At 35.0% G+C, this 24,615-nt stretch overlaps 4 protein-coding genes across 10 annotated transcripts; 1 reads left to right on the top strand and 3 right to left on the bottom strand.

Annotated features, from left to right (window-relative positions):
* Window positions 1–1,301: 1,301 nt before the first annotated feature.
* LOC116146228 (NAC domain-containing protein 45) lies at window positions 1,302–4,243 on the bottom strand. Its single transcript, XM_031431628.1, has 4 exons — window positions 4,007–4,243; window positions 3,601–3,881; window positions 2,743–3,096; window positions 1,302–1,863 (listed from the first exon to the last, which is right to left on the bottom strand). Exons 1-4 carry the CDS (start codon window positions 4,161–4,163, stop codon window positions 1,621–1,623), a joined length of 1,035 nt encoding a protein of 344 aa, XP_031287488.1. The 5' UTR covers window positions 4,164–4,243; the 3' UTR covers window positions 1,302–1,620.
* A 3,841-nt stretch (window positions 4,244–8,084) lies between these two features.
* LOC116146231 lies at window positions 8,085–9,926 on the top strand. The gene is made up of 2 exons (XM_031431637.1): window positions 8,085–8,326; window positions 9,556–9,926. Exons 1-2 carry the CDS (start codon window positions 8,126–8,128, stop codon window positions 9,757–9,759), a joined length of 405 nt encoding a protein of 134 aa, XP_031287497.1. The 5' UTR covers window positions 8,085–8,125; the 3' UTR covers window positions 9,760–9,926.
* A 439-nt stretch (window positions 9,927–10,365) lies between these two features.
* On the bottom strand, window positions 10,366–16,629 carry LOC116146230 (E3 ubiquitin-protein ligase RGLG4). Of its 7 annotated transcripts, none has more exons than XM_031431632.1 (12): window positions 16,501–16,629; window positions 15,364–15,671; window positions 12,749–12,833; window positions 12,188–12,328; window positions 11,977–12,090; window positions 11,795–11,892; window positions 11,623–11,702; window positions 11,427–11,532; window positions 11,205–11,332; window positions 10,945–11,071; window positions 10,721–10,777; window positions 10,366–10,632 (listed from the first exon to the last, which is right to left on the bottom strand). In XM_031431632.1, the coding sequence occupies exons 2-12, from the start codon at window positions 15,649–15,651 to the stop codon at window positions 10,549–10,551; spliced, it is 1,308 nt and encodes a 435-aa protein (XP_031287492.1). In that variant the 5' UTR covers window positions 15,652–15,671; window positions 16,501–16,629; the 3' UTR covers window positions 10,366–10,548. The 7 variants fall into 7 exon arrangements, with proteins under 7 accessions (XP_031287492.1, XP_031287489.1, XP_031287491.1 ...); XM_031431629.1 differs by having other exon boundaries at window positions 15,364–15,881; window positions 16,501–16,616; XM_031431631.1 differs by lacking the exon at window positions 16,501–16,629 and adding an exon at window positions 15,753–15,924.
* A 1,658-nt stretch (window positions 16,630–18,287) lies between these two features.
* LOC116146188 (probable RNA-dependent RNA polymerase 1) lies at window positions 18,288–23,481 on the bottom strand. Its single transcript, XM_031431599.1, is given in 5 exon segments — window positions 18,288–18,794; window positions 18,796–19,298; window positions 19,719–19,869; window positions 20,282–22,122; window positions 22,401–23,481. Coding segments are annotated over 5 exon segments (3,240 nt in total). The 5' UTR covers window positions 22,866–23,481; the 3' UTR covers window positions 18,288–18,514.
* Between the last annotated feature and the right edge of the window lie 1,134 nt (window positions 23,482–24,615).

Here is a 24,615-nt window from a genome sequence, read left to right as displayed (position 1 = left end):
CAGATTCCAGTCATCACCGCCAGAATCTGGTCTAAATCTGGCGTTATGACTCAGATCGATAGGATCTGGCCGCACGTGTGTCGATCTAGCCTTTTCCAACTGTCAACGGCCAGAAAAGACCAGATCGGCGACTTATCGGCCAGTTCCGGTGGTTTTTAGGTAGTTGTGACAAATTTCAGCAACCATTGACGGTGGTTGCCAGAATCTGACAACTATGGGTGAGTAGGGGTGTTTTTGTTAATTTTTAAACTTTTTTCCTGGGGTATTTAATGAAATTAATAAACTTAAAGGGTCTAAAAGTAATTAAAAAATATAATAATATTTCCCAAATAATTAAACAAACAAGTATTTTGGGAATAGGATTTGGAATATGGATAGGAATAGTAAACCAAACGCACCCTATAAAAAATCAAACTAACACATGTCAAATAGAGCTTGGTGTTAAACCCATATGGCTTAGTGGCCGGATAATGGGCCGGCCAAGTAAAGGCCCAGAATGCCGAAAGAAAAAAGCCCAATAATCCATCGAAGCGTGCATTGTTATTAAGGCAATCATAACCCATTTCTGATTAATTGTTTAAGATGGTGTGATTGGAGCTTAATCCCAATACTGTGTTGTGTTTGCTTCAGCCATAGTTGGGCCGAAAACCTACAACATGACAGCCTTTAATTAAGGGTCCAACTAGGATACCGTTAACGTAAGGTTACCCCCACTGATCACCCTTTCTTCTTGGTAACCTTACCGACCAGAAACGTAGGAATTTCCTGTAATTAAGGGAGTTCTTAGTGTTTGGTTAATTTATTTTAACTAGCTATATCCTGAGCAATTATTGACCTATTTTTATATAATTTAATTTTCATTGCTAATTTTGTATTTTTATTCATTAGTAGAAATTATGTTTGCAATCAATTAAATTGCCCTTTTTTTTTTTTTTCTTTATTTAAGGTGTTCTTATTCTTTAAGTAAAGTTATCCCACAATAACCCATCACTGAAACGTAACCCCCAAATAAATCATAAACAAAGGTAAATCGTGAGTAAAATATAAGTGTGGGATTGAACCTAAAACTATAGGTTAAAATCATGCATGGTCCCTTGGTTCGCCCTTATCATTGGGCTACCCATGGGTGGGTTCTGTAAAGAAATTTTAATGAGTATTACACCTATTGATCAATTATATGTATGATTGGAGAAAATTAACAATAATAAATAAAAAGAAAATTTAAATAAAGTATACTTTCCATTTCTTTTTCAAAAATGACCCAGCAATTACAACAACATTATAATAAAAAGGAGAAAAAAAAAAAAAAAATGAAAGAAACAAAGAAATAATGGTATGCCCATGCCATGGGTCCATGATTGTATAAGTGGTACAATTCAATTCTCTTGAAGCAAAAGCAAATATTGGAAAACAGACTTGACTTGCCTCGTGGTTAGCAAAATAATCCCCCATTTTGGGTTATTAATGCCCCAATACAATATTAATTCTAACCTTTAATTTGTGTCGTCAATGAATTGTAAGTATAAAATTAAGTAGCATACATATATATTTATATTTATATGTGAGAATTAAGAAACAGGTATAAAAGCTGTATCATTTAATTTGTTAGTAATCTGATGATCATTCTCGCATGGTGAGCGCCATGGAATTGTCTTGAGAAGCACACAAATAAAAAATCTCTTCCAGTGTCCCGTTCATGTAATCCCTGTAGTATTTATCATACATCAAAATCTCCTCCAAATTTTCAGGCTTTGATGGCTTCGTCTCCTCCGCTATGTTTATTTGTGGGAAGTCTTCTACTTCTAATGGTGGGTATGGACATGGATATTGAAGGTCTGCATAAATGTTCGGCATTTGCATTTCCTGCATTCACAAAAGGAGGTTGAAATTATTAACTACACAAGATAAGCAATCACTTTTGTTGTGTCACGTTCTTTGACGAATATAATAATAGTAAACATCAAAATGGAAATGGTTCAAACTGGCATGTGATATATAGGTTAATGCCATGTAAATCTTATACAGAAAGAAATTATGGCAGATTATTTTGACTGGGGAAATGAGAGTTGAATTTTAGTTGCAATTAGATGAGAAAAAGGAAATGTGTCATTGGAGATAGTGACAGTGAAGAGCTAGAGAGTGAGGAAAATGGAAAAGAAAAGAGGGTTTGAGTCAGTCAAAAGAAGTTATAGAAGATGGTGAAGAAAGACATATTTGAGTCAGCCTAAGAGATTTTTAGAAGCTATGGGAAGCTAGCTTTATGCTGGAAAAGATAAGGAGTTTCATTACATGTAACTTTTGTTACTTTAAGATCAAAAGAAAATTGTAGTGTGGGCCATTTCCAACGCATCGGCATCGCCCAATCGATTTGTACTTTCATTTTTGTGTGAATGCAAACAGGGTGATCGATGGTGTTTAAAGGAAGAGTGATTTAATTGTTGTTAAAATCTTGAGCGTCAAGGTCAAGCGCCCCTTGGTAATAGAGCAACAACAAAGCAAAATTTGCTGGAAATGTAGCCTTGGTAAAGGAGATAATCATGTCATCATGAACAAATAAAGACAGAAATTACTGCAATATAAAAATTGTGAGGCCCCATCTTGGAGAAATGAAGTGACCTAATGCTGACTTATGTCACCAATCGTTTTGTAAAATATCATCTTACGTCATGTTCAATGAATATTTTATGAACTTTGATAAAAACCCTGAATTTGATGATGAATATATATGTGCTTTTAGTGTACCTGAATTAGATTGGAAGAGAAGTCGACGCCAAGGGAATACATATTAGCTGCACTGTTAGCTTCATCGGAGACAAATGGAGCTTGTAAATCATCTGTTGTGCCAGCAGTTTCAGTGGGAGTCCCTCGAGTGAAATCAGAAGAAGAAGTATCAGATGGGAATTTATTATTAGAGTAATTGAAATTTTCATCTTCGGCTTCTCTTCCGTGGGAACTTTCAACCCCACTTGTGTCATCTCCTAACATTTGTTCATCTGAGACCCCCGCCATTGTTTCCTTCTGTACTTCATTATTTCCTTCTTTTGTTTTAGAAATTTGTATTGTTTTCTTGAACACGCGACACAATGCATAAGAATCCTGTAGCAGTACAAAATTGTTAAATTAATTAATTAAATTCTCTGTTAATGTCATCAAGTTTGCACAACCACTCACTCATGAGGCAAAAGAGTATCATACAAAGATCTAAAAGCAAGCTAAGAAAGATGGAAAAACAAAAAGAAAGAAAAAATGGAATCAGAAACAGAAGAAATATGAGAGTAACTACACACTAAAGTCTAGAACAAAGAGTCTTTCATCATCATGGTGATAAGCTATATTTCTTCTTTAGTAAAGAGAAAGATTAAAAAGAAAGAGCTACATAGATCATGCATGCTCGCAAAATGATTCTTTCTAAAGATGGAGATTTGCTAAACAGTGTCAAATAGAGAGAGATCCAATGAAAACTAATTAATGATCTGATTGCATCATTAATTCATTTGATCAAGAACATAGAATTATCTAAACCCTAATAGATCTATGTCAAAAGAAGAAGAAGAATTTACAAAATAGTATTGCAGAAGGTGTAATAAGTTAGTAGCATACCTTTAAAGCAGAGGAAGCAGTGCCGCACAAGGAGTCAAGCAACCGATACTCATGCATGACCCAATTAGTTCTAATGCCATGGGGAGCCCTACCTCTATAATAAACCAAAGTCTTCTTCATCCCAACCGACCGCTTATGAGAATGTACCGGTCTGTCTTTTCCGGTGGCTTTCCAGTAACCGGCTCTCGTTGCTCTGTTAGTTCTTGACCCATTTGGATATTTTTTATCCCTAGGGCTAAAGAAATACCACTCCATATCTTTCCCAGGCAAATATGACTTGTCTGTTCAAATAAATACATATATATAATAAATCATCCATCATCATTAATATAACTATAAGAACATATAGGTACATATCATTTTATTCGATCACTAAGGAAAATTCAAATATATAAAAAAGAAATACCTGGTAAGTCCCATGGTTCATGCTTGTAAAGATCAATCTCTGGGATAATTTCAAGCTCAATAGTGCGGCCTGTAATTTTTCGATCAAGATAGTAAGCAACAAGCTCTTCGTCTGTTGGATGGAACCTGAAACCAGGAGGGAGGCTCATAGGTGCCATTGAAGCTAGCCAAGAGATAGATATCAGAGAGCTAGAGGAAGAGAGAAGGAGAGAAAGAGAGAAAGAGAGAGAGAGAGTAAATATTGATGTAACAGGACCTGTACTAAACCGGCTTGTACGATAATGAACTATATAGGCCACTATTGGGACCATGGGCAAAATATTAACCCTTAAGATTTCAGTCTATCACATGGTTGCCATTATATAATAATCTTAAGATGAAATAAGGATTAAGGAGAGGGTGAATTGTAATTAAGTTGATGATGGAGGATTAAGATGAAGAAGGAGAATATATAGATCATATGATAATAAGAACAACTTTGGCTTTAAAAGATTCTATGTCTAACGATTTGTGTGAAAACCCACAGGGAGGATAAGAAGCTTCTCTCATCTGCTTTTGCCTGCTCACAAACTAACAAAATATAAGACGCCCTCTCAAAAGGCTGTGTGGGCCACTGGCCGTCCACACCCTATAACACGCAATACTAGTCTCTTCCTCTTATTTTAATCACAATGTATTTGTTTAATATTATAATTAATTAACAGTATATCAACATGTATTTGCATTTCCACCCTTGTACTCTTGGCATATTATGTAATATGGCCAGCAAGCTACGAACAACATACCAACGACACTGTAAGCAACATTTGAAATGCAAGAATACCTACTTAGCAAAATTAATTAGGTTATGTTGATGCAAGAAATCTCAACAACGAGAGATACGTAATTGTTTACATAATTCTGATGGATCAATAATGGAAAAAAAACAATTGTATATGAATAACAATAAAAAGAAGCAAAAGGACTTTAAAGACATTTAGAGTGGACTCAAGTTCTCTCTTTTCTCAGCCTAGTCGTCCTGTTATGTGTAGATATTGCCGTCCCTCCAAACATATTAGAGTTGGGTTTATATAGCACCCATTACAAATTTGAATTGGAAATAAACATTGAACCCTTAGAAGTAGGAAAACAACTTGATCTTTGACTTTAATTTTGGAGTCTGTATCGCATGATATATCTCCTTACCAAAGTTGAAATTATCCTTCCCTGATTGGGAAATTACCCTTTCCGAATCTATCGCGATATTATCAAATTGTAAAATCTCTTGGAATTGAAACTGATATTCTCATTCAAGCATGCATGCATGCATATATAGTTGGTTAATGTAAATCTGTAAATGCGTCTCTTAATCAGCGGTTTAATATCATCATAAATGACCAATAATTGAAGATGGATGGCTGTGGGGCAGTCCATTAATACATTCTCATGCAATAAGATCATACAAATTAAACAAACCAATTCAATTCACATGTGTATAAATTGAACCCGTCCCCTGGCAGCTTCGAAAGAGATCATCGAACTTGTATAGTTGAAGATTACGAAGAGAGGAGATGTAAAGATTATCCAATTACATATTATAATATAAACATATAGGGACATGATCTAGACAACCCTATAGTTTATTGTCAGAAGATATAATCTTTTAGGAAATAATTAAACAAATGAATACTTAATTTAATACGTACATAGATCAAATCATAGAATAATACAATCATTCGTTACTTTTCCTTGACGGTGGTGTATGCTCCCCGACATTCATATACTCTTTAGTATATTTTGAATATGTTATTCAATCTAACGGCTGATAACTGACAAGGGGACCAGTCTCGAATTCTGGTGTATATTTCACTCTTATTATAACCCTTTAGCATCAGTTCCATTTCATGATTCTGAGTGACTCTTTCCCAGTATTGTTAATTTCATGTTCTTATCCAAACTGCATTACATAAAGAAAAGGAAAACTGTCGAACTGAGTCTGAGGTATAGAAGATGAGAATGTGAATTGGTGTTGGTGATAAAAATGGTTGATCGGATGATGGTATGAAAGGACACGTATAGGAGAATTAAATGGGATGATGGGTCCATATGGAGGATTCTCTGTACTTTTATTTTTAATCTCAAAGAGAAAAAGAGCACTTTTATCATTCAACAGGTGATGGCTTGAAGATAGGCCCCAGCATCATCATCTGAGAAAATCTACCTGGCACACCGTCACAGTCTGCTTTTTCTTTTGTTAACTTTAAATTTTCCTGCCATCCAAACTACTTTTTCTTTACTGTTATATTTTGTTCTATGTTGTGCTCTCTCCTTTAGTTCCTTTCCTTAAAATATCATTTTCATATCAGTAAAGACATACTCACCACTTTAATGATTACAAACACAAAATCTTTGACTGGTCTCTCTCTATGCTCATTCACAACTTCATTTTTGCACACCCCAATTCTAATATATACTTGATCAAAAACACATGGATCTGTGAGAAGCTAGATAGTTTAATTTACATGAAAACATATAAAGAAAGACTTAAAATTTTGTATTTAAGTATTGCTTGGCATGAAATAGACTATTGCATCAGAGAAAGATGGCAACTGAAACAAGGCTTATACAAGAATATAGAGAGTCAGAGGAATTACTGTAGATAAAAACAGAATATTCAGAAATAAGTAACAATCTTTTATTCTGTTTGCTATCTTTAGATGGCTTTTACGATTTTTACACATCAACAATGGGATGAGTTGAGTTATGCTCTATGTATTTCAGTAGTTACTTTGAGAGATAGAGAGGCGGCGAGGGAGAGAGATGTAGGTTTCTTTTGCCGAAAGACCCTTTTATTGTCTTTACCAATCGTCCTGCACAATATTTGATAACAAGAACAATAACTTCAACCTTATGTATGTGAGTACTGTGTTGTGAAGGAGAACATTTAAGAAGCTTTTGTTTTGATTTGCATAAAGAGATTCCAACACTCTTTCTTTTTTCCCAATACGCTCCATCAGAAAAAGCAAACTCGATCACTAATATAATCAACTCAACTCAAACCTCTAACTAAACATACTAGCTAGCTAGGACTAGGAGAGAATCCACTCATATTTTTATCATCTTCATCAATTAAACTCTCACATTTTAGCTCCATATATCACATGGGTTTCATCCTTTTTCTCCATAAACTATTCCTCTAGAGAGAATTAAAAGTAATAAATACAAATATATGTTAAATATTGGAGTCCTAAAGCCATGCAACCTTTCACACCATAATAAAGCAAAGGCCAAAGGTTAAAGGGCGATGATGATGAATTTGATGATGAGATAGCTAGGCTGTAAATGGTAGCTCCAGTCAGTTGGGTAATCCATGAAAAGGAGTTAGTATATATAGTTATACATATTCAAAAAAAAATTATGAGCTGTGTATTTTTTGGTAATACTATACTTATAAATCTATTTTATAACTTTTTTCTCAACACAACGTATCAACTCATAATTGATCAGTTTATAATAGATTTCACCAGATAAATATACGAGCTGATTAATTGCGAACCATCATATCAATGTTAGAGAAACAAGTTTGTGAGAAGTGTTTGTCAAATTTAACTTCGATTTGTTAATATAGCATGTATAAATACAAAATACAAAAATATTAAGTCAATTAAAATGTGGCTTGTGTATTTACATATAGTATGTGGGTGTGTGTATAGAAAAGAGAGAAAAGGTTGATGATGATAAATAGTTTTTATTGTTAGCGTGAGAAGTGGCTTTGAGAGTGAGGAGACCATAGGATCTGGTCAAATATTGGTCCTGGAAATGGCCGCAATGCCAATAATTAAATAAGTCAAAAATATCTGCTTATTTATATATATATTTGGTCATCACTTGTAGGCTCATATTACAATTTCCGAGGAGCTTATCCATAACTCCCACCAATGTATAACCTTTTACATTACTTGGAGAAACATCAATGATGTCTGGGTTTAAGAAATAATACTTTATATTGGGTAGGGTTTTTCGAGCCCATTTTACAAGCTTTAGTATTGGGCTTTACATTAATAAAATGGCGGCCCAATCTCTTGAAAAGAAATGATTAATTGATGGCGACTTACTGAGTTAGGGAAACTGAGAGAGAGAGATGTCGATACTGTGGGAGAAGAGTGAGACATGGAGGTGGATAGTAAGAAAGACTAGGGACTCAAAGCCCTTCTTTTTCGCATTCGCCACCGTATGCGGTGTCGTTCCAGGTGTGATCGGCTACTGCGTCATGCAGCTTACCAACTCTCGTAACCCCCAGCTCGAAGCCCAACTCCGCCAGACCGCCCGCCCCGATTCCCTCGTACGTTTCATTTTCATTCCATCAAAATATCACCTCTTATTTATTCATTAAATTTTCAGCCGTTAATTATTCGATGAATTAAACAAACGGTAGTTAAGGCGGAGATGTGAACCCACAAAAAAGAAAAAAAAAATTGGAATTAGGGTTTTTCATTGAATGAGGGAAGTGTTTTGCTAAAGGGAAAAAGGTGATAACTTGATTCGATTGGGACGTGAAGAAATAGAATTGTTTATCTAGTTTTGGTTTCCATAATTCGAGATTATGAGATGAATAATACTACATTTACAAACTTTGTATTCAAAAGTTAAAACCTTGAAGCAATTAATAGGATTAATGGTACAGTAAGAACAGAGTTTGTTTTTGAAGTCAGGTTATGTGTTTTGTATGTGTAACATTGTTTTCATGATTGTGGACGTAGTTGAAACATTGTTTTCATGATTGTGGACGTAGTTGAGTAAGGATACACTGGTATTTGACAGCCAAATATGGATAGTATCATGTTAAGTTAAATAAAAACTCAAGTGATCAAGTAAGGGTTTTATACTTGTATTCAGCTCTCTAACAGTGGATTCAACTGTAGAAGCAGAAAAGAGATATTTGTTTTGGACTTATTGATATAATTGTTTGTTGGATTGCTCTTATTTAACCATCATCCTTCTCCAAGTTAGTTGTTTGGAATTGGTTTTAATTTTTTTTTTTTTTTAATTTTCTTTTTCTTTCTAAAAGCATGGTCTTTATTCAAATGATGATGTCGTTAGTCTACCCTTCGTTAAGGGATATTTGAAGATTAATTACGTATTATTGGTATGTAAAAGTATTGAATTTTGAAATTTATTTTGCTTTTCTTTATTGGAAATTTTGAGATTGTGAATGTTAGTTTACCATTTGACTCAGAAAGACTCACTGTTTCTTAGTGATCAACTACAATAATATGATCCAGAAACTTGGGACTTCAATATGGGTCTAACATTAATATTGAGTTCACTAACAGTGGATTCAACTGTGGAAGCAGAAAAGAGATTATTTTCTTTCTTTCTTAACTTACTGATCTAATGTCTTACTCCGTTGCTCATGTTCAACCATTTTTGGTTCTCTAACTACTATTCGTGCTTATTCGAGTTTGTTATTTAAACTTGGTTTTAATTTGGATCTATTTCTTCTTTCTGAATGCAAGTTCTTTCTTCAAATGAAAATGTCTTGACAGTTGTATTATCTCACTTGTGAATTAGATGATGGGAAAGGTAAATCAAGAGAGACTAGCGGAGTACCTTGGGGAGCTGCAGCGGAAAGAGGATACAAATGACAGATATGTAGCTGCTCTGAGAGGAGAGACACTTACTAGGAAACCTTATGTGAGAATTCAACCAATCCGAAAGGAAAATACTACGGAAGCTGACAGGGATTCCAAAACTGACAAAGCTCCAAAGAAGTAGATTCCGAGATGGGATCTACTGTTTGTGCAAATGCTTTCTGATTTTAGGGATTCAGATACCTTGATTGAAAACCTAAAGGTTAATTTGTGAACGTTATGCTAAATTTTGTGGGTTGTGCTTGTGATGGAATAATTCAAGGTTTGGCCTTTATTGGCAGTGTTTTTTTCTTTTTTGTTTACAGGTAACGTCTTTTCCTCGAGAGTAATCTGTCTTTATATGGCGATATTTTTGATATAGTATGCATTTTCTGCTTTCAAATGCTATGCAGTGGTGAAGCTTTAAGCTCGTTAGCTGATATTCCAGGACTTGCGAACTTCCATCAAGCTTTACAAGTATGAAATGTTTAATGTATGTGCTATAACCAGATGACTCATGAAGTGGTTTGGAGGACAATTTTCTGTAATTCAATGGCATCTGTAATATATAGCATTTGCTGCATCCTTCTTCTTTAAATGAAGCATTTTGTAAACAAGTTTGAGAGCTTTTCTTGATACTTCATTCTGCAATTTTTTTCTTCTTTTTGTCTTATTTAGTTTTGAACATGGAACCTGATAATATAAACAAATCTTTTATTGAAGATAAAGACAGCAGAACCCTTCGAGGAGATGAAAGAAAGAACACGGATATAGTTATTACAAGTGCACAAATCAGGCTTGGAAAACAGAGATTTACAATGTAAAAAAATACACAATTGTGAAAACCTGAAAGCACACTGTTTTCTCTCAAACCTAAACGTAATAATACAGGTAGTCGATGTGTTTGAAACATGAACTTCCTTTGGATCAGCCATCAAGAATACAGCCTCAGACGGTTGTTGATCCTTTGGCGGCATATGGGACAGTTTGTTACTCTTGACCCACAGTCTCTACAAGTCTGAGTTCAAGTAAATTTTAACTCAAAATTAAGACATGTTATCAAGTAAGAGAAACCAAAATCAAAAAGCTGTGGTACTGCAACTCACCATGTGTCCACAACCGAAGGCCAAGTCCTTTGGACTAGTCAAGCAAATTGGACAAGCCTACAATTTAGCATTATCAGTACATGAAAGATTGAAAAAATCCATGCTGATTCAGAATACAAAGGAAGTTAGCTGATTCCCCTTCTTCCAGTTGATTAAAACATAATTTCCTACGATCAAATTACTCATGTAACAATTTATATCCTCATATCTTCTCATTATCATACCTGGGTTCGATCATCTATCGCAGGTGATGATGCAATGTTGCTTACTACATGCTCTGGTGGAGGACGACGACTGTAAGGAATTGGAGGAGGGCGAGGAACTATCTTCGGTGCTCTCCCTGTTCTACGCCTATTGTCCAATGCAATACAACATAAGCAAAAGCCAGAACGTCATTCTTATAGTGTCTTTGATGCAAAGCTTCTATAAAACAATATTCATTCTGCATTTGTGGATTGAATATTAAAGATTTAGTGATCCTTACTTGAGTAAACCGAATTCAATGGTTGCTCTGTATTGAAAGGGAATCTCCATGAGGGCAGCAAGAGCAAAAGCTGTTTCTTTCTCTTCAGGACTTGATTGTTTTGACATAATGGCTGTGAAATTAACAAACTGCAAGCAAAAAGAAAACTTAAATACAAAGCCTGATATAATATTAGAAAGCTTTCGAGCTTAGTTGTCTGCTGTCAGTGGAGCAAAGCAGTACCTGAAAATTATCAAACTCGCGTGATGGGATTTTGTCATCAAATTTCTTCATGTCTTCCCAAGGTCCATCCCCAACTCCAACAAGAATAATAGAGAGTGGATATGAACTGGTTACAGATTATCAAACATATTCCATATTAATTAAACAAACTGAAGTTTAATAATTACACAATTTGTTCTTCCAGGCAAGACTCTACCTTGCATCAACAATAGCCTGGATTGTTTTCTGTTCTTGTGGACTCAGCTCTCCAGCATGTGTATCGACGCTCCTTGTAACCTTCACAGTAAAAGAAAACACATTGATAAATATGATGCAAGTGGGTGTACATTTCTGTGAGACAGGCAGAGATAGGGGACTTCAGATTCAACCTGGCCATCTGCAACTATAACTAATACATGGTACTGCCCACCACTCTTCTCTACAATGTCGATTGCAGCTTCAATCACCGGAGCATAAGAAGTTGGCCCTTAAAACAAATACATTATACTTAAAAAGCTGTCATTTTTCAGATAAGCAAAACATTGTATTCATTTGATCATTGAGAACTAACCAGAAAGTCGCAAGTTTGGAACTATCTTTCTATAGCAGGATAATACTTCTTCAAAACCATGGCAAGGAGTATGATCAGTGTGAAAACTAAACACTTCATTATCATGTGTTGTAGCTGTTATGAGAAAATAAAAAATTAGAATCATCCTATTGATTGTGAAAGAAGGAGACAACAGATTAAACTTGTAGAAGAAGTAAACATCAGAGCTTACCATCACCAAAGCCGAAACAAGGGATCAAGTTGTCTTCATCAAAGGGGGCAATTGTCTTTCCAATTATAGAGATTGCTTTTTCATATGGATTAGGGGTGTCTCCAATGAAATGAAGGCTCCGATTATTGAAGGAGACTTTGCCTTCAATCATAACATGAATGCATTAGTTTCAATAATCATAAAGCATATATCATTCTTCAACCAATATACATCTCAATTCACATTGCTTCTTAAATCTAAATAAAACTACATAGTAAATGCACAACCTGCTAAAAATATTACATAAGAGCTAGTGTCAAACTTTAGAATCAGTTGCACATGTAACCAATCAACTATGAGACGCGTAAAATGTCAGGCATGCTAGCGTGGCGTGTCCTCATTGGTGGTTGTCATGCAGCAATTCTAGTTTTTTTCCAAGTTTAAATGTTGAGTTCCTCTCAAGGTTGACTAAAACCAATATAATGCATGAATATGAGAAAGAGATATGCATGGTCTCTTGTTTAACTGAAAGGACTTCAATTTCACTCAAGTTAATTATATTCCGAGAACAATAATGTATACCAGTCCATTCATTGCTTTTAGTGAAATCAATTCCAAGAATGAGATTGGATGATTCTAAACCAGCTTCTCTCAAGGCTGCTGTTACCTGAAAACGGGAAATACCATTTCCCAAGCTTCAGAAACTCAGTAAATTTGACAAGAAAGATTACAAATACTTGTACAAAACAAAATTCTGTGATGTTATATGGCATTGGCAACATGTATAAAATTATAACTAAAAGTTAGCATCCTAAAAAAATCCATAATACTTATTAACATAACATATGTAAGTAACATAATAATTGTGGGTAACCAGAATGATAAATGATTAGTAAAAGGAGAAGGAATTTCCAGTGTAAGTAACATAGATTCTCCTAGGCAGTGAGTCCAAAGTTATCCAATGATAAGTGAGCTCTACACAAGGACATGTAGCAGGGACTAAAATGGAAGAGCATTCTTGTCATGGGATATTTTTTAGAATATTCTTTAAACTTAGATTAAGTTCATAGACTTTTAATCTTAGGCTGCTTATCTAAAAGTCAAGATAGCAACTCTGACTTTGGTTTCATGTGGAACTTTAGCTTCCCTTCATTTAAGCATTTTGACTGCACATATCTTGAAATTATTATCCCTGAGGTTTTAGTTATCACAAAAAAAGATTAAAAAAGAAGGTTTTCTATCTTAGAATCAAAGTAGTTAAAGACTTAAAGTATCATCCATCTACTCCTTCAAACTAAGGGTGAACTAAATTAAAGGCTTTAGTTTAGCTCTCATGCCAACCTACTGGTCCACCTCCATAATTTCATCCCACTATCTATTTCTTTATGAAAGTTTCTATTCTCTCACTACTTACACAAGAATTCAAGAGGAGAATATCCAGAAAATATGGCTCCCACGTGATCCACCATTACCAAACGAGTGGCCCATGCACTAGAACTTTAGATAAGAATTAATTATTGTTCTTGTTTGCTAGCGTCAAAGGTGCCTTTCTTTTCCCAAAACCAAAAAAGTTGACTTGACTAAAAATGTGTTTCCTGTTTAACCAATTATTATTAGAACTGTAGCGAACAAAAACAAGTTGTTGGAGTTTAGCAAAAATTTGGCCAATTAAACAAGGACAGATTCCCACCAGAGGTTTGGCCAAACGACAGTTGCCCACCCGTGAAGTTTCCAAAGGACACTTTCCCATCCACCGCCTGTTAACTTAAACAGAAGGACAAAATGATAAATTCAAAAAATAATTAAAGGATAATTATGTAATTTTTTCGATATAAACTTAAAAAAAAAAAAACACCTCCACTACCCCAAAATCCTCCAACCCATTAATTGGCCGGAATGGCACCCGCCATCCAATCTTCACCATGGCTTTGCTCGTCAAGAAAACCACCTTCGGCCGTGAGTGCAAGGTCAAGGATATGTCTCAGGTCGACTTCAATCGTATCGAGATCGAGTTGGCCGAACTCGAAATGCCTGGTCTCATGGCTTGCCGTACCGAGAGTTCGGCCCTCCTTAGCCCTTCAAGGGCACCAAAATCACCGGCTCCCTCCACATGACCATTCAAACCCAGAATGAGGTTCGGGTCTCGATCTCAATTTAGCAAGAGAGAGGTCCCAAAAGATTTGAATTACAGATGTTGATGAAGTGTTATTGACGAGCTCTTTTGATCCATGTTTTTTCCAAAAAATAAAGGCCTTAATATGGAGGTGAAAAGATAGAGATGAGGGATTATAAAGAGAGTTATTAGAGAAAGAAAGAGAAGAGCTTGTGAAATCTAAAGGACGCAGATTGAGATTAAAAGAGTAAAGAAGGAATGTTTTTGACCATGTAAGGGAGAAGAGCCAGAGGTTTGTATTATAAAGGCAAGTTGAGAGTTTAAACTTACCGGAGATTGGTGGTGGTGGCGACGGCCGAGAGAGTTTGCAGAGGTCAACTTTTTTTTTTCCCAGATTTTTAATTTTTTTGATTTGGATAAGGGTGATGATGGTGTGTGTTGATTTGGATAAGGATGGAGATTTTGTGTGAGAAGGAAGGCAGGTGCGATTCCGGCGAAGAAGAGATTCCGACAAAGGAGAAACAAGAAAAGAGAAGAAGAAGAAGAATAGAGAAGGGTGTTTTTGTCTTTACATTGTTTACATAACGGATTTTCCCAACGGATCATAACAGTCGGTGGAACGTAACGGTCGGTGGAGAAAGTGTCATTTCACCAAACCTCGGGTGAAACACGTGGTCCTTCCATTAAATAAATCTTATAAATATTTTTGTACAAATAACGTAATAAAAAATAATAAAAAAATAAATATAAAAATTTAAACTTATCGTATTTACTTTTTCATATTTATTTCTGTCCATCACTTTATTGATAAATCTCTCCCACCTCTCACAATACCCATATTATCCAAAAATCTCATTAGTCCTTTCAACTAATTGAATGCCACCATATATGTTACTACCCACCACTCAACTATCAAACAAAGAGATTAGGTTGAAGATGAAAGCATTTGGTGAGCATAGAATATCACGTCATCCATATACATACGACTAATATGTCAAATTGTATTATTAAATGCATGAAAAGGATACAAAATTGAAGAAATCGCAGAAACCAAAAATGAAAAATAAGGAAAAGAATTATGAACCTCTTCAAGGGTTTTGAAATTGTCAGGGATGAAAGAATACTTTTTCTTGATGCTGTTAATCTTCTTCTTCTTTTGATCTTGATTGCTACTGCCGCTACCATTCACAGTTACTGAGGTCGATGCTTGCCTTGACATGCTGCGATTTCTGCTAATAATTCCAGAACCAACTCTAGAAATTGCACGACTGCTACTTGTTCTGCCAGTTAAGTTGGAGTTACCGTCTCTGATGCTGATCTCTCTGCTCGTAAATGGTCGGTTATGCTTAAGGTAGGTAATAACGCCGCCCATATCATCTTCACATACAAAAACTTCAAATAACACAAAAACAGAGATGATATAGATGACTAAAGGTAAAAGAACAAGATTCAAAGGGGAAGGGAAGCTCTTGCCATGAAGGTACAAAAGCGATTTCTTGCTTGCTATGAAGGGGAAGAAGATGCTTAATTGCGTGAGAATAATGTTTAACTTTGTGAATAATCAAGACTCAGAGGGCAGACGGTATTTCCAGTCACCAGAGGCTACCACATGTAAAGTCAGAGCCATATATTCAATGTCAAGTCTCTATCTCCTAAACAACCATAGTTAATTTAATTAATTATTCATTAAGAATGGGCTGATGTTGGTGAAAAACGACTGCAAATAAAAAAGAAGTTAAGTGTGAAGAACACTATAAACAAAATATTAGATTCTATATGTCATTATCCACACCCACGAGAATCACATAATTCATAATAGTTTAAGAATTAACATAATTTGCTATGATACATAATATTATTTGATTAAACGTTGGTATCAAACACCAAGTCAGCAAAGCAAGGTGTGAAAAGAATCCCACAACAGTAATACTTTCCCATTATATCATTGAAAGTTGAAACCATGAAACAAATAATTCTACAAGATTAGTTTAATTCCCTCTTCGTTTGGGTTGTTAAGTAGCAAAGTATTTGACTTCAAAAGGGTAAATAAATATATAGAGCTATATCGATCAACCCATTAACCCAAATGGAACGCTGATGAAAGTTTTAGAAATTTGTAGTGTGAAAATAATATTTTTTTCAAGCAAACAATAATATATTCTCAACTCCAACACAAAAGTAGTGAAATCAGACCAGAAAGTGTCAATTAATTAGCACTTACCAGATGCGAATGAGAACTGTGTGAAGATCCGAGATCGCTTAAACCAGTAGCTGAAAACCCAAGACTTGAAATTTCAACCCCATTTCTTAACTCTTAACTTTTTAACTTTGAAAGTAAAGTAATAAAGAAGTACTCATGACTCTGGTGCATATTTAATTTCTTCATTAAATAAACTATCACAGTTTGTCAGTGAGCGACCTTGACTTAAAAATTTTCCATTTGAAAGGAAGACTTAAAACGTTATGGGCTGTCGAGTCCACAGTCATTGCCAAATTTTCTATTCAAAACAAGAATGATTTTTTTTTTTTTTTTTAAGAAAAATGCTATCAAGACTTATACAAAGAAAAAGAGAAAGAGGGGAAGAAATTACGAAGATCGGTTATTTTGTATGTCTTTTTGTATTTATTTTTGTAAGACTAACATTTCTTTTTTTATTATTATTATTTATAGTTATTATTTTGTGTTAATTAAATCAAATTATATTTGCTTAATTCATTTCATTTGGTACCCCAAAAGCTGTTTAAAATACATATTGTAATTGTGTCAGACATCAATAATTTTCTATTGCAGTTAATATTAAAAATGAAAATGGATGAACATTCTCATTACATATAAAAATATTCAGAACAAGCATAGTTTTGATTTTACAGAATGTAAAAGTATCTTGTGTATACTTCTGTATGGTTGGCTTGTCAGTAGTTAGCTTTCTAAGATTCCTGATATAATTTACACCATTAAAGCAGCATCGGAATCTGAGAATAAAATCAAATTGAGACATTTAGAATATTATCCGGTCTAACGGAAGGTTTGAGGTAGCTCGGTTACGTAATAAATAAATTAAATTTGCTTGGAGCATCGAGTTCTGCACCATCGCTAAATTTCCAAGCAACTTCGCAGCATTTAAAAACTTTCAACTGATTGACAGATGGAAGCCTTTAATGGCCATGTGGGTTATCAACTGTTTGAAGAATTTTTAATCAGTACTAGCTCTAGAACATAGGCTGATGACAGGGGAAGCAAAACTTATTAATTTGTGGCCTTGGAGTTGGAGGAGTCACGACTCAATTTACGTTTATAAAATGTGAGTAGATACAAACAAGTGACATTATTAATACAGTTGTTCATTTGCAATTTAAAATCTACTGCAGATGAAATATTAGTCCAATGAGACTGGGAGAGGAGATTTAAACGATAAGGTGTTCTGTTTTGCTCTGGCTTCTCTGTTTTACTAACTTAGCCTGGCCCTGGCCCTGGCTCTGCTTCTGCTATGACTAGACTGCCAGCCGAATTTACAATTTGAAAAATGTGAAGAATCCCAAGTTAAATTAGTAAAAGAATTCTATTCTGAAACCTTCTTCACAAGGCAATAAGATTGAGAAATGTTTATCTAAATGAACAGAGTCCCAGAATTTGTCACCCAACTGTTCGGTTTTGCTCTCACTTCTCTGTTTTACCCTTTATGCTGTTAACTATAAATATCACCAAAAGTTTGAAAAACCAATAATAGTCTTCATGAAAGAGTTCACATAGATTAAATTTGGTTCAAGCATCGAGTTCTGCAACATTTCCAAGTTATTTCTCAGCATTTTAAGATGGAATGAACTTTTTAAAAACTCCTTTGATGAATCTTTGATGCAGTATATGCACATGTATTTAGTCAATTCTTAGAGCGTTTCATGCATGTACGCTAATTTGGCGCATCCTGATTGACCAAATATACATAAATATTGCATAGAAGTTCTTTTCGACTTGAATTTTACAACAAAACCTCCATTCAATTCATGGAGATATGTGCTTATGAACCAAAACTGATGTGATATGAACACATTTGAATCTTATAATAATGACAAACAATTAACAGTAATAACAGAAAAGACAAAGAGGCTGACACACAAACCCAGATAGATACTTATTTTATACACTTTATTACAAGAATCAATGGGTTGAAAAATTCCAAGAGAGAGAAAATCACAGCACTTGCATTTTACAATAACATCAGACATTTACAACAATTTCAATACCTGTATTTTGTCAGTTTTGCCCTCTTGATCGCCATGAGTTTGTCATGAATCGTACACCACGGAAAGCTAATGAAATGGGCTCCATTCATTTCTTCATTATGGCGTCCCCAGTAACTCGGATGGTAAGTGACATAATACCAAGCTGAAGCTTTTGCATACAAATTATCAGCATCACAACTAGAATCTGACTCACTTCTCTTATTATTGTTGAACCACGCCCTGGCTTCACTTATCAGGCTACTTACAGCCCAAGCAACTGCTTCCCAATCCTTACTTATCAAGCGAGCTTGCCATTTCCAACACACATCCACTGAGTATTTCAGCCTCCATTTTGATCCCGTAATGATGCATTAGGCTCCCCAACCTGCTATCATACATACTCTTATAGTAAAAAGCATCATTTATGTAGTCCTTGAAACCATCCACTTCCATTTCATCATCATATGATCGTTTCGCCATTTCCTCAGTGAAGGGTTTTATGGAAGCTTTGGCTTTTACTTGTCGGTAAGGCTTTCCAATGACACTTTGTGATTTATAAGTAATATTATCTGCTTTATCCATAAAATCTGGATATTTACTGACGCGTAGATGTTGAGGCATTCTGGCATGCACAGTGGTTTTTAAGAAATCTACAGCAATGGAAAATAATGCAGCAAGCTCAAGGCATTGATTACTTATTGCCTTGTCAGGCTCTTTATCTGCAAAGACGACATGTGTATTGCAAATGACCCCTATGTTGTCATTGATGGTATAGTCAGCGAAGAATTCCTCAATGTCCTGCAATATGGCAGTAATTAATATGTTAAAGTCACAGAAAAAAGATCAAACTCCACTTAGTTTGCAGTCATAGTTTGATGCTTACTATTGAAACAGAATTCAAGAGTTTTTTGTCACAATTTTTCCGATTAATGGCTCAAATGTAGATAGGTCTCATGAATATTTGCTTATTAATTAGTAACACAAATTAACTAAGTCCTAATACATGCATATGATGAATATATATATTTAAGTGCAAGATAACACAGGGCAGAGGGAAAACTATGTACTTAATCCTCAAAGGGGTACAGGAAATATGCATGATTAAATCTCATTGGACTCATTCTTGCTGTTGTGATCTAATGCTTGTGAAAATTAAAAGAGAAATTAAATGATTAAAAGCGAGAAATGATTTGCAGAACATCTATGGTTAAGTAGTACCTCTATTGTAACATCATCATCCAAATTCTTAGTTGGTGCTGGTGTATACTCCATGGGTGGAAACTGGCAAGGAGGAATGAGATCAGGATCCCAGCAAACAAAGTAGATATCTCCATCCAGATCGCTCCCCGAACATTCATTTGGATGTGGTCTGATTAATAATGTTGCAGATGACATATAGAAAGGTTACGCATAGCCATTGGTGAATCAGTATAACAAAGAAAAAACAATGCATAAAACACAAACAGAATCCAAGAAAATTTCATGAGAATAGCACTGATATAGAATCTTGCCAAGCAGGGAAGAAAATGAAGATACACATACCACATGATTAATCCACCAGTTCTAAAACTAACAATTGTATATAAAACAACATTCTAAATGTCCATTCAAAGAAGCTTATTGTAAGCGAATATGTGTATTTGCGTACGCATGCATCTATACAACCCACAAACTTAGCGAGAATTAGATTTAAACATATGTATTCTTAACATTATAAATCCAATCATTTCACCTTTATAAACATCTGATATCAAAAAGTATTATAGCTAGAAAAGTCTTACCTCTTTCCTTTTGATGGGAAAACAATGCAATTCACCATGTGATGCAAAGCCGGCACATTCACAGCCCTTAAAACGCGCACATCTCCTGGATGTAAACATGGATTTTTTGAAACTAATAACTTTCCCTCAACAATCTTATGTTGAACTGATCCATTGCCACTAATCATATAAGAGGAGTTGTCAGAAAGCTGAGTACTAGTGCCAGAATATTGCACAAATACCTCACCATATTCCAAAGTCCCCGTTTCATCAAGACATCCCATCATAGCTAGTCCATCTTGAACAAATATCTTTGTTTTGGTTCGCAAGTCCAACAAAGCTGATGCTCTAAATGTTTGTAGCATCATTGAAAGAAACGGTTCTTCATCTGGCCTATAACCACAAATAAGCATTTCCTTGAGAAAATTTGTGTTCTCCCATGAAGAGATCAATTCCAGTGCCGCATGTGCCCTTAAGGGATCTCTTAAAATAGCATTTAGTTTAGATATAAACTCTTTCTGCTTCCTTTTGAAAACACAATCTTGAATACCGAGGGCAGACAAAAGGGTTATCAACTGACGATTAAGAAAACAAGGTTGATACATGCTCCATGCCAAAACATCCAGGCTAGTGCTTTTCGATTTGAATTTCAACATACTCTTTCTAAATGACAGTTTTACTGATGAATTTGGATCCACAGCAACAACACCTTTATATCCACCATATCGAATCTGAAAGGCAGAAGGAGTAGAGCTTTTTATGCCACATTTTCTAGCCACTATCTGAGCCAATTCAGCAGATATCTTTCCAATTCCATCAGAGAAAACATATGTAATTCCATCTCTCTCAGTTTCTACATCAGGAATGATTTCAATTTCTTTGTTATCAACATGCAATGCTTCAATGGTTGCACCGAAAGGCAGACCCAGTCTAGCTGCATATCTCCCCACATTCTTTATCTCGCGAAAATCACCCATCTGCTCCCTGATATCTGCTGAAGTAAGGCCAGGTCTAGATGCAAACATCCACAAAGAATTATTTTTCAATTGACTATTTGAAAAGGCAAGAGTTTCAAACTTCTTGTCACCAATAGCTATGCCATTTCTTAGAGTGGATATTATTCTTTGATAAACTCTAGTACGCTGAGTATGCAATTCTTCATTTCTATCAAATATCCAGGGACATAATGTTTTCACGTTTAATTTATCCAGATTCTCATCCACAAAAGAAACACAAATAAAATTATCAATTTCATTAGGATAACTGCGTAAGACACGATTGGAAAGTCTAATCTCTGGACCACGAAAGTATATCTTAGATGGAGTTACCAAAACCTTTCGTACATATACTAATTCATTATCTAAGGCAATAGCTGGAGATTTAGGAAGTCTCCCAGACATGAGGTACTTTTCATATTGCTCACTCAACCAATTTGTAGGGTCATAGCAACATTTCTGTAGATGAGATAGTTTGTCCAATGCATGTTCTATGTATGCCATATTTATTCTGTTTGGATCAACCAAGCAAAAGAAATTGGCATTGAGTGCTGGCCCAGGAAGACAACCGTACTGAACCAAGGAATTAATTTTAAACAAGATCTTGAATGGCATGTCAAAGCCTTGGGGTGGACTAATGATTGGAGCAAAATCAGAGTTGGAAGAGAAAGTTGAACCTGGCTCTAGAACGAATAGCTCTCCTCGTCTTTTATAAGAAGGAAACGCTCTACTAATATCTGAAACACGAGCCCCCCATTGAAGTTCCAAACATAAAGCCGAAGACTGCCCAATGCAAGAGGATGGAGTAAAATCAACTTCCCTTACCCATCTGCCATGTTTGCCATAAATCTGAGGACCATGGAGTAACTAGCAAAAGAATGAAAGAATGAAAATCGTTAAAAATTCTATTTTTAAGCAAAGAAAATAAGTTTCACACCACAATTTAGTTCAGAATAATGGAGCCATAGTTATGAAAAAGATAGCCACATTTTAATGGTCGATAGCTTGCAGAATTCAAGCATTTAACAAAACTAGTAAACCCCTATCCTTTGTAAGAAATTAACTAGCAGATTTGTGACTTCTTCCTACTTTTTAATCATTTGCATATAAATTGGGTTTACGATATTAAGATTTAAAAGGCAAACCTGAATGACAAGGAACTTGGAAGTTTGACCACGTGGACAGTATAGCTCAATCTGCGAAATGCTCTCATGGGAAACATTAAGTCTATAGTTCACGGACTGATAAAATAGATAGAAGAGGATATTTCCGCTATCCAAAAATTTCACAGAAACGGTTTCTTGTGTTAAGAGCACAGAGAACTTTCCCTTTGAAATATGGCATCCAAAGTTTAATGTTCCGTTCATGTGCTTAGATCTCCCTTTCTTTGTTCGCTTCTTTAATTTTGTTGTCTTTGGTACAGAATCACAACCTTTCACATCAGATTTTGCAGATGGTTGGCCTTTATCTTTATGACTTTTCAGATAAGAATCGTCATAGAATAGACGTTCTTCATCAGCTAAGGTCTTGATAACTTTCGCAGCTTCCATGGTGGTGAATTCAAGTTTAGCAAATACTCCCTGATTTTTTGTTTGTGGCAAGCTGCACATAATAAACAGTTCCTTCACCTGAACGTCCCTCTTGAAACTCCTTTATGGCTGCCGGACATTGACAACCGCGAAATCCAAAAACCTGATTGTCTTCTCCATTTTGTCTGCAGTACTAAGCTAGAAACTCAAATCAATTGCATTATGTAAGTAAACACATTGCAATGCAACTGGTGAAAGCAATGAAGATGTTAGCAAGTAAAACAGATGAAAGCCCAGTTTAATAAAGTGAAAAAACTTCAACATGGAACCATGGTTACTCAAGAAATGGAGTCAGCTCCTGCTAGTTTACAAAGATTATCTTAAATAAGAAGAAAGCCATGTTATAATAGCCATTATTATTCAGTTTTTTCATGAAATGAAATGATAACAAACACACAAAACCTTGTCGTTCAGTAGTAGATTTTCTTCTCAGTTTCAGTTGCACATTTAGCTAGCTGACACAACCGGTTAATAATCAAGAATATCTACAAAAACCCTTCCCAACATTAACGAATTCTCCCAAATTCTAAGTATGACACAACATATAAACAAAGGAGTTAATGAAGAGACTCACAGTACAAGACTGAGCAGAGATACATTCGTTAGCTGATCAAACACATAAACAAAGAGTCAAAGAAGGGAGAGATACTATTGGCTTTCACAGTAACATAAGATTTGACATGGACATGATGTAATTGGGGCCAGCTAAGTTTTCTTTTTAACACCAAAGCTTCTTTGGCCTTAGATCAGGCCTTTTTGGATCTGACCAAAAAGGCTATATCGGGGCATTGTTGATCAGATTTAGTATATCATTCTATCAGATTTTGATCATTTTTCGGTGGTGGTGGCCAGAATCTGGTAAATTTGGATTATTAGGGTGTTTTTATAGTTTAAAAAAAATATTTAGGGGTATTTAATTAAATTATCAAATTTAAAGGGTTTAAAAAAAGTTGAATAATTTTGGGAGTAATATTCCCAAAAATCTAAAATTTTGGGTATCTTACTATTTAACTTTTTTGGGAATACTAAAAGTAGTATTCCCAAATGTGAAACAAACGCAGCCTATAATTCTTCGAAGACTTTCCTTTGTTGACTGGGGCTGATCCAGTGTGACAGTCTCCATAGTCTTTTATTACAGTAGGCATTAGTTTATTGATACAAATTGACGATAGGAATCAATGAGAGGAAATAATTAATTCTTAGATATAAGAAAAGCTTTAGATATTAATTTTTATAATTAAAAATGTTTGAATTAGTAATTAGAAATTGTTTCTATTTCATCACAGGTTTTCCAACTTCTTGTCTTCAAAGCCATCCTCCTTCATTTCATAATCAATTTGGAATTTAATTTTTTAAACAAATATGATTAAAAACAAAAAACCAAATCTAAGAGATCACACAACAAATCGGTCATTTATTTATTACATGAACTTAATACAAGTTTCCAGTACTGATCAGTGATCACAACACACTTTGAAAATATACATACTCCCTCCATACATATTCCCTCCATTTCATATTAATAGACGTTTTATAAAAGTATTTTTTGCCAAAATAAAAATCGTTTGACCATTCTATCCTCTCTCTCTTTCTTGATGAATTCTCCTGTTCTCTATATTCCACTTTTTCTCTACCCTCATCTCCTCTTTCTCTCTTTCTCCATCTCTGCCTCTTATCTCCTCTCTCTCTTTCTTTTTCAAATGCAGGTGAAGAGTAGTAGGAGAATCAAAATTTTCCCATTGTAATTTCAGTGAAAGAGTCATATGAAGAG

Source organism: Pistacia vera, unplaced genomic scaffold (assembly GCF_008641045.1).
Source record: "Pistacia vera cultivar Batoury unplaced genomic scaffold, PisVer_v2 Contig474, whole genome shotgun sequence".
NCBI lineage: Eukaryota > Viridiplantae > Streptophyta > Magnoliopsida > Sapindales > Anacardiaceae > Pistacia > Pistacia vera.
The sequence above is the reverse complement of the archived record's forward strand: the minus strand, read 5'-3'. Positions and strand labels throughout refer to the sequence as shown.